Here is a 9,883-nt window from a genome sequence, read left to right on the forward strand (position 1 = left end):
ATTTCCAAATGTCTTCTCATACAAACAATACCGTAGTGTTCCTACCTGTGGGATTTAATCTACAGATATACCTGCACGAGAGAGAGGGAGGGATCAAAGGGCATGTGTATTTTCCATCTGGAGATTGCCATACTGCCTTTCTCGGAGTCGGCACGGGTTTACACCCAGTGTTAGTTTCCCAGGGCTCCTCTGCAAAGTACCACAAACTACGTGGCTTCAAACAACAACAATTTATTGTCTGACAGTTTAGGAGTCTGGAAGTCTGAAATCGAGGAGTTGGCAAGGCCACTCTCCCTCTGAAGGCTTCCTTTTTGGCTTCTTCTGGCTTTGGGGGGTCACAGGCAACCCTTGGCCCTTCTAAGGCTTATAGACAGACCCTGCCTCTGTCTTCCCAAAGCCCCCTGCCCTCTGTGTATGTCACGTCCAAATTTCCCATTCTTACTAGGACACTGGTTATTGGACTAGGGCCCATCTAATCCATTAGGACCTCATATTAACTTTATTATATTTGCAAAGACTCTATTTCTTTAAAAAAAAAAAATTTTCTTTTTAAGTAATCCCTACACCCAACATGGGGTTCGAACTCACAACCCTGAGATCAAGCATCCCAGGCTCTACTGGCTGAGCCAGCCAGGTGTCCCACAAAGACCCTATTTCCAAATAAAGTCATGTTCACTGACTCCAGGTGGACATGAACTTTGGGGAAACTGTATTCTACGCAGCACATAGTTCCACGAGCCAAGTATGAGAATGGAACAGCCTCGTTTGACATTCTTCAAGGATTTACGTGACAGTTGGCATTGCTGGAAATTAACTTTGGTTCTTGGATGCTGTTTCTTCAAAATGAGATACTCTGTGGGGACGGGGCTCTGTGGGGGCCTGGGATTTATCGGGGTTACAGAGCAGGGTTGGCTTCCTACGTGGCAGCTGGGAAGAAACGCTAATATGACATAGATCTTCTGGGGTGGACGTCTACCTCCATTTCCCGGCCATTTTGTTCGCATGAAATTCTACCCCTGGTCCCGATCAGCTGTGAGCACTAACCCAGAGTATCCAGGCCAGAGGTCACACACGGCCACCCATGAATTGTCCCTGGGAATGTTTTGTCTTGGGCAGGACCTAGTCAACTTTTGAAGCAGATACAGATGTTTAAAAATGGATACATTTCATATAAAAACGTGTATTCTAACTTCTTTGGAAAGAAATATGGTTAACGCTGTGCTCACATTTCCACAGGGCAAGAAACCTTCCTGAATACATTTATTGGCATTTGATATGGTCTCTCCAGCTCTGGGCCTTCAAACCAAGGGTCAGTGCGGTACGGTGGTGCAGGCTGTGGACTCAGGACCCCGACTGCCTGTGTTTGAATCCCAGTGCTGTCCCTTGCTCCTTGTGCATCTTTGAGTAAGCTGCTCGGTGTTCCCAAGACTCATTGTGGCTCTCTATAAAACTATGATTTATTTATTCGACCCATTTTATTGAGTAGCTACTATGTGCCAGGCATTTTCAAGGCATTGGGATTTGCCAGTAAATGAGCAAAGATCCTCCTTCTTGTGGAGATCATTGTGGCAGGGGGTAGACAGTTGGCAAACAATAACGTAATAGGTAAGTTACATAGTAAGTATTCTGAAAGGTGATAAATGCTATAGGAAAGCAAAAACTGAACTCCAAAGTGCACAGGGAATAGGGAATGGGGGCATGGTCGCATTTTAAAACAGGCTGTTCAGAGAAGGCCTTGCGGAGAAAGGGGGCGTTTGTGCAGACTCGAAGGGGTTGAGGGAGTTGGGCAGCTGGTGAGCTGGGGAAAGTATACCAGCAGAAGGAACAGCGATGCAAAGGCCTGGGGCAGGAGGTGGCCTTGATGTTGGAGGAAAGCGCCCATGATGTTGGTTTTACCGTGTGAGCTGCGAGCCAAGGGAGGTTCTGAGCAGAGAAGGGGCACCACCTAACTTTGGCCATACCTGGGTCTGCCTGGCTGCTCTGCCGAGGTCAGACTTGGGGGGTGAGGGAGCACAGAACAGAGACCAGGGAGCAGCTGGTGTAATAATCAGAGAGAGAGGCGACGGTGGCTCAGGCCAGGGGGAAGCTGAGGAGGGGTGGGGTCAGGCTGTATTTCCAAAGTGGGCTAGCCGCTGGGCTGCGCTGGAGCGTGAGGAAAACCAGGAGCCAAGTTCGCTGCTCCAGGGGTTTGATTAGAGCAAGCAGGGGATTGGGTAGCTCAGCAGGGGTGGGTCTGGAGGGCAGGGTTGACAGAAACCGTTTGGCGACAGAAACACACCGCCGGCGAATGCATCTGGAAATGCAAACCTGCAGCCTGGGAGCGGGTTTGGGAACAGTCCCCGGGTCATAGCCTGTTGTAAGGGTAAATGAATGAATGTGTGACTGTAAGGAGCTGAGAACGGCGCCTGGCCTCTCCTATGTGCCAGGAGGGGTCCGCTGTTCCCCTTGCCCAGCTTTGCCTCCAGCTCCCTCTCCCAGAACTCCCGGGCCTCACATCCCTCTCCGGGATGGGAGCAGTGAGGATGCTAGAGAAATGTGCTTCCCAGCAAATTAGCACGTAAACCCACCCTGGGGTCACTCCTCTGACCTTTAGTTAAGTCATCTGTAAAATGAAGAGTCCCCTTTCTCGAAGAATTATCGTGGGAAGCAAATGCGAAAAGGTGGGTTTAAGTGCCCAGCACATGGTAGGTGCTTTTAACCGTCCGTTTTCCCACGGTCGGGGAGAAAAGAGGCACAGTCGGTATCCATCCCAGCTGTTTATTGAAAGGGAGGGGAAGATGAAAGAGGCGCAGGACGGGGAAGGGGCCTGGGGCACAAGGGCAGCAGTGCCTGCCGGGAGGGGGAGAACGGAGGACCCTCCCGGGAGACCCCTCCCCGCTGGAGGTGCGAGCGAGGGGGGAGGGCACGGGGCGGAGTCCATCGGCGCCTCTCTCCGGCTGTCTCGGAGCTCCCCCTAGTGGTAAGAATGGAGATGATGCGTCTGGCCAGAGCCGCTGCAGGATGCAGGGTGGAGGGCACATTCATTACAGGTGAGGGAGGTCAGGACCTATGGGTGATGCTTTCTAGATGAGTGCATTTTCCTCGGCAGAGACATCCCGGTTCTCCTCCCCCTGGGCTCTTAAAGACCATTTAAACGCACGTCCAAATTATCTTCTGAGCTACCTGGGACCATCAAGCCTCCAGGCAGGCTCTCTGGGCCAAAACTGTCCCCCACCCCTTGAGGTGTCCAGCAGGTTCCCTGTTCCACATGCAGCACAAGAGCTGGCCGGGGAGGAGGCTGAAGACATGGGTCCAAATTCCTGCAGACTTCCAGCCTCCCTTGGTCACCTAATCTGTAAACTGGGGCTGAGAACAGCCCATGATGGGGTGGCCTCAGGGGCTCTGACACCAAAATGGACATAGAAGACAGTCCGCAGGAGGTGACTGTTTTCGCACCATCCTGGAGGAGAATCCAAGTGAGCGTTCTGAACCATCCTCGGGCATCCTGGTGCGGCTGACAGATGAAGGGGTCAGGGGATAAAGACGACCTTACCACCCTTCCCCCCAACTTTGCATATGGAGAGTAATGCTTATATCTGGGTAGAATAGGGAAGTCATGGAACTCTAGAATCTGATCCAACCCCCTCAGAGTACGCAGACAGGAACTGACGGTCTGAAAGGGTGAGGGACTTGCCCAGGGTCAGAGTAGAGCGAGGATAGATTGAGGGGGATGGGTTCTACTCCTGAAGGGCCTTGGGAAGGAGGGGTGGGTGGGAAGTTTTGGGGGGACTTGGGGAAAGTCGGCATCTTGGATGAGTTGGGGCCCGATCCCCGGGGAGGGACACTGGGATTTGCTGGGTGTTGTGGGGACATAGGTGGAAGGGACCGGCTTCTCGGGGGGAATTCAGGAGACAGTTGGAGGGCAGGATGTGATGGGACAGAGGAATGGTCCAGACCCCAGGTCTGGCTCCTCCTCTAGCCTCGTGGGCAGCTTAAGAGTCTCGCTTCGGCTGGATGGTCTGCACAGAGGATCGCCCAAAGGGGCTGGCAGGTGGTGAAAACCAAGACTGGCCATTGACATCGCGGAAGATGGGGGACAGCTGCTGCTCTGGCTCGTCCCCGAAGATCTCCACGTGACCATCCGCTTCGATGTCCAGGGGTTCTGCCTTGGTGTCTTGGCTCAGCCAGCCGGCCACGGCCCAAACCAGGCAAATGGCCAGCAGGATCCCAGCCGCCACGCACAGCGCCGTGCCTGCCAAGCGGCAGGTGCCCAGAGCCTGGTTGTAATCGGCTGCCCGCTGATCCAACACCAAGAATTCCCCCTCTCCGATGCCCTCCAGCTTGGGCGGCACCGCGTAGCCAGTGGTCAGGGCCGCCACCCCCAGCAACAGGAGAAGGGTTCCCGAAGACAGGCTGATCTGGAGAGAGGCAGACAGATTGGGAAGTAGTCAGGGCCAAGATGATCCCAACTGGGTTTTAAGGGAACTCCTTGGTCTAACCTTAAGAGACGGTAATCGCGCTGAGTCACAGAACATACCTTCTAGGACCTAACTGGTGAAGGACACAAGATGTCATGTTCTGTTTTGAATCTTGAGGCCCCTTGGTCTCAATGTCCTTTCCAACTCTCGCTTAGGAACCACTTAGGTTTCTCCTGCCAACCTTAAGTTTTCCTTCATCATTATTTAGGTCCTGTCTCATCTCTCTGTCCCATCTACCCGCTATCTCCCTGTTGGGATAACTCCTATACATCCCTCAGATCTCATCTCAAACCTCGCTTCCTCAGGGAAGCCTTCCAGGATGCTCCTGGACTGGGTCAGGTCCCCCGCTTAGGATTCATACAAACACTGCACATTTGTTCTTCCATGCACTCACTTTGGCGCACACTTGAACATGTACTGTCTTGCCTATTTCTTTATTTTTTAAAGTTTATTTATGTTGAGAGAGCGCACACCCATGTTCAAGAATGAGTGGGGAAGGGGCAGAGAGAGAATCCCAAGCAGGCTCCATGTTCAGTGAGGAACCCAGACCCGGGGCTTGATTTCAGGAACTGTGAGATCATGACCTCAGCTGAAATCAAGAGTTGAACCCTTAACCAACCGAGTCACCCAGGTGCCCCTTGAACTTGTACTTTCATCACTATGTAAGTGATGTCTGCCTGCCCCACTTGAAAGGGAGACACTGGAAGGAGCCACTAGGGTGGCTTTACCAGCACAGTGCTGGTAAAGAGCAGTAGCTGAGGAAATGTTTGCAGAATGACTAAACGAACCACAGCTAGGAGCTGCTGGAGAACAAGGACCGCGTCTTAAATTTTCTGTGCGCAAGAGCCTAGCTCCCTGCCTGGCAATTTGAAGATGCTCAACATTTTAAACTATGGACCCTCTTTCTTCTGATCTTCCCTGATCACCCCAGGCACTGAGAGCACTTCCTCTCCCAGCACCCTCTGATCCTCTGGCCTGGGGCTGTGCGTTCACTGTAGATAGAGGGAAGCCCTTTGAAAGCAGAGGGGAAGGAACCTCTGCCTCAGTCTCCTTATCGCATTTAGCAGAAGCTATGCCCACTGTAGGGACTCAGTTTACTGCCATCCCCACGCCTCTGCCCACACTGTGTGCCCTGATAGACCTCTCTCCCTGGTCATTATAGACACCCATCGTTTCTCTCATGCCATCCACTACCGTGGCAACCGTACCCCAATATATCATTGCGAAGCCACAATAAGATTTAACTGAGATGAACCCCACTTCCCGAGCCGGTCAGTATATACTTTCCCCCTGGCCATAGTAATTAGCGCAGAGACGGGCAAGTGACCGGGTCAGAGCTAAGGCAATGCTTGACGGGACTTCTTGAGATGAAAAGCATTGTTTTCTTTTTTTTTCTGAAGGAAAGACTAGAGGAAATTCTGATTTCCTGTGGACAGTGCAGAATGAGACACTGAGGGTCAGCAAGCTAGCAGCTCTCTGGGGGAACATGCAGGAAGATCCTGAAGCCAACAGGGGCCACATGGATGGGGGCACAATGGGGAGCCTGAGGACTGAGAGACATCTTGAGTCCCCGGTGTGCTGGGTTGGTCGAACTGCTGGACTGAACTTTACCTAAGTTGCTCAACCTCCGGTCTTTTCAATAAAAGGACTGATATTTCCCCTGTATTGTCTAAACCCATTTGAGGTTTTTTTCCCAAGATTTTATTTATTTTTAAAAAAAATTTTTTAATGTTTTATTTATATTTTAGAGAGAGAAAGAGAGAGAGCGTGAGCAGGGGAGGGTCAGAGAAAGAGGGAGACACAGAATCCGAAGCAGGCTCCAGGCTCTGAGCTGTCAGCACAGAGCCCGACGTGGGGCTCGAACCCACGAACCATGAGATCATGACCTGAGCCGAAGTTGGATGCTCAATCGACTGAACCACCCAGGAGCCCCTCAAGATTTTATTTTTAAGAAATCTCTACACCCAATGTGGGACTCAAACCTACCACCCGAAGATCAGGAGCCGCACACTCTACCGGCTGAGCCAGTCGGGCGCCCCAAATATGTATGGCGTTAAATGACTTATCAACAGTAGCCATTTGGCAATTTTCTTTAAGGAGGCTCCACACCCAACGTGGGGCTTGAACTCATGACACTGAGATCAAGGGTGAATGCTCTGCCAACGGAGCCAGACAGGCACCCTCTAGTTGGATTTTTGTGGCTGTTGTTGTCGGCTGCACACGCAAGACACTTATCTGCTACACCATCCCCCTTCTTTCTATCCACCGATCCCATCTCCTCTCTGCAGCCCCAGGAAATCACATGAGTTGCTTCCCTTGGCCTTACCTTCCAGCACAGTGAGGGCCAGGGTCGGCGGGGACACAGGACAGGAGGCCCCTCAGGGTCATCGCCGAGGGCCATACCTGCACAGTCTTCATAGAAAAGGTGCAGATAGGAGCGGACCCCATACCATTTGCCGTCTTCCACATTGGGGCCACGGCTACAGCCGCAGGAACGGTCACAGTTTGGCATCATGGATCTCTGTGGGCGAAGCAAGCTGCAGTGGGCAGAGGGAGGGGTCCGTGAAGCCCTCCCAGGCCCCCCCGCATCGTTGTGCCTCATCCACTTTTCCTTGCATTTTGGATAACCCGCGCTCAGAACACAGCCTGCCTTCTAGACGCGCTGGCTTGTCTTTCCCCACGAATGAGCCAACGCACAGGAACTCTGAGAATCGCAGGTGCCAACAAATGTACTTGTTTAGTCTGGAGGCCACCCAGTGGTGGGGAGCGTGGGACCTGGAGCCTGTCTGGATTGGAATCCCGGATCCGCCACTTCCTGGCAGTGTGACCTCAGACAAATGCTTTTACCTCTCCAAACCTCGGTTTCCTCATCTGTAAAGCAGGGCTAGTAATCACACCCGCTTCACACAGTTACTGTATCTGAGACCAAGAAATGGTAGCAGTTGTAGTTACTATTATTGTTATTTCTTCATTATTATTTTTATCTGACACTTTCTGAGCCCCGTATCTAAAATAAGAGGTTCTCACCCATATCTCCTCGCAAAATCTTCCCCTTTTTTCAGGGTATGCTTGGGGGCGACTGTCATGGCTGACACTTTGTCCAATATGGCCGAGCTCCCAAGGTGCAAGGCCCTAAAAAGTCCCTCCCTAGGGCTGCCCCTCACAAGGCAAGAGCCTCCACACCCCAGGGAATCTTGACTCCAGAGGTGGTGAAAGCCAGGGGCCCTCTTAGGCCCAAGGGTTGTTCGATTTCTAGGGAAACCCATCTAAGAACGCCTCTTTTTTGAATAAGACATTTTTATTGAGGTATAATGGACACATACCATCGTATTAGTTTCAAGTGTGCAACATAATGATCTGGTACTTGTAATGATCGCCATAAAGTCTAGTTAACATCTGTCGCCATACGTAGCTACCGATAAATTTCTTTCCTTATAATGAGAACTTTTAGGACCTGCTCTCTTAGCAACTTTCAAATACGCAGCTCTGTATTATTACCTACAGTCACCAGGCTGTACATCATATCCTCATAACTTATTTGTTTTATAACTGGAGTTCGGACCTTTGAACCCCTTTACCCATTTTGCCCAGCCCCTACCCTGCCACTGGCAACCACGAATCTTAGGAATCTTTCTTTTCGCAGATGGAGACACTGAAGACTAGGTAATGGAAAGTACTCGTGTATTTACACACAGATAGGACTAAAAACCAAAGTGGGGGGGGAGGGAGGGGGCTGAGGGAAGAGGAGTTTGCGATGGGGAGGGACTGGGCTCCTGACCAGCTTTAAACAAAATAAAACAAGGCACTTCTACTGAAAGAGAAGACAAATTTCTTCTGGCCCTTCCCCCTAATTTCCCATCAATGTGGCCTTCAACTTCCTGCATATCCTGCATAGAGAGACTCGCCAGCACACACACACACACACACACACACACACACACACACACCAGAGACGTACACAGATTGACGCACATACACACACAGTACAAACACACACCTAACACAGATACACAAACATACATACCCAGGCAGGCACGCATATACCACACAGAGACATAGAAAGACACACGCAGGACACAGACACGCAGACACACCGCACACCTAGACACGCCGCAGAGAAACACCAAGCACACAGATACACACACGTACACACACAGAGCCAAAGTGTGGGTTGGGCTGATTCTCGGAGTCCCCACGAATCCAAACAAAGCGCCGGAAGTGCTCTTTGTAAAGCCTGTCTATAACTCGCGGTTCTTCACAATCCCCCCTCACAACTCGGGGGAAACAGAGAAGAAAAGGAAAGGACCAAAAATGTTTTCTTTGGACAGAGAATGGGAAAAGGCATAGCCCAAAAAACGAAAGGCAGAGAAGGAAGGGGGCGAGTGGTCCCTGGAGAGAACAGGAATCTTCCTGAGAGGTGGGGGGCGGGGCTCCCAGGGGGTGTGGCCAGCGAGGGGCCCGCCCCCGGCCGCGGCTCTCTGGAGGCCCCGGGTGGGAGAAAGAATGCGGGCCAGAGGGGCAGTCAGAGTCAAGGCAGCGCCTGTTAATTAAAGACCCTGGGGGAAGGGGCAGGGAGGAGAGGCTCAGGAATTGTTGGTCTGGATTCGCTCCTCCCCTGCAGCCCTCACTGCCCCTCTCCCCCCAATATACCTAATCACTCAGTCTTGCTGGCAAAGGAGAAGGAAGGTGACCTTGACGCTGCCTCCCCGTCGGCCTGGCCCCTCCTCCTCCCCTGCTGAGGTTGCAGGGAGGCGGCCCGGTGGTCAGGGGGAGGGAAAAGGAGGATGCTCCGGACCCGGCGCGGGTACCCGGGACGTGGGTTGCCATAGGAAACGCTGGGGAGGTGTCCCAAGAGGGGAGGGGGGAGGAGCCCGGCGAGNTTCTCCTTCCCAGATCCCCCCAGACCCGGCCACTTCAGTGTCCGGCGCAGCCCATGCTGGGAGAAGGGGCTTCCTCCCCGGGGCCAAGGCCAGCGAAATCCGGCCAATTCCTCCCTCTCCACCGCACCACTGTTTCTGGTCGAGGTTAACTGCATCCTTTCTCCCGGGGGGAAACCGAGGCACGGAGGGGTGGGAAGAGGTTTTAGTAGACAGGTGGGTAGGGCTCTTGTCCTCCGAAGCCTCCTCCCATCCTCTCAGCCCTGAGGGGTCTCTAGGCGACCGGGCTGGTGAGATCTCTGCCCCCTGCTACTTCTCTGGGACCTCACCTCCTAAAGCCCGAGGCACACCGAGGCTTGGGCGCCGCCGTCCGGTCCGAGGCTGGCCGTGGCCGTGCAGGGGGTGCGGGCGGGGTTCCCCGGAACCCGAGAGAAGGCAGGGTGGGGGGTCGGGCCCCTCGCGGAGCAGGGCTGAGCTCACCTCTCTGCCTGCCGTCTCCGCGGAGCGGGAGCCGGAGCGAGAGCCGAGCCCGAGCTGGTTCGGTCGGCG

General features: G+C 53.1%; 1 protein-coding gene across 3 annotated transcripts; it reads right to left on the minus strand.

The window, feature by feature from the left end:
• Positions 1–2,741: 2,741 nt before the first annotated feature.
• On the minus strand, positions 2,742–9,871 carry NRSN2 (neurensin 2). 3 transcript variants are annotated; one of them, XM_077766902.1, is made up of 3 exons: positions 9,815–9,871; positions 6,784–6,978; positions 2,742–4,397 (listed from the first exon to the last, which is right to left on the minus strand). In XM_077766902.1, the coding sequence occupies exons 2-3, from the start codon at positions 6,970–6,972 to the stop codon at positions 3,972–3,974; spliced, it is 615 nt and encodes a 204-aa protein (XP_077623028.1). In that variant the 5' UTR covers positions 6,973–6,978; positions 9,815–9,871; the 3' UTR covers positions 2,742–3,971. The 3 variants fall into 3 exon arrangements, with proteins under 3 accessions (XP_077623028.1, XP_077623027.1, XP_077623025.1); XM_077766901.1 differs by having other exon boundaries at positions 9,664–9,863; XM_077766899.1 differs by having other exon boundaries at positions 6,784–6,994; positions 9,664–9,863.
• Between the last annotated feature and the right edge of the window lie 12 nt (positions 9,872–9,883).

Source organism: Crocuta crocuta, unplaced genomic scaffold, assembly GCF_008692635.1.
Source record: "Crocuta crocuta isolate KB4526 unplaced genomic scaffold, BGI_CrCroc_1.0 scaffold15, whole genome shotgun sequence".
In the NCBI taxonomy this organism is placed as follows: domain Eukaryota; kingdom Metazoa; phylum Chordata; class Mammalia; order Carnivora; family Hyaenidae; genus Crocuta; species Crocuta crocuta.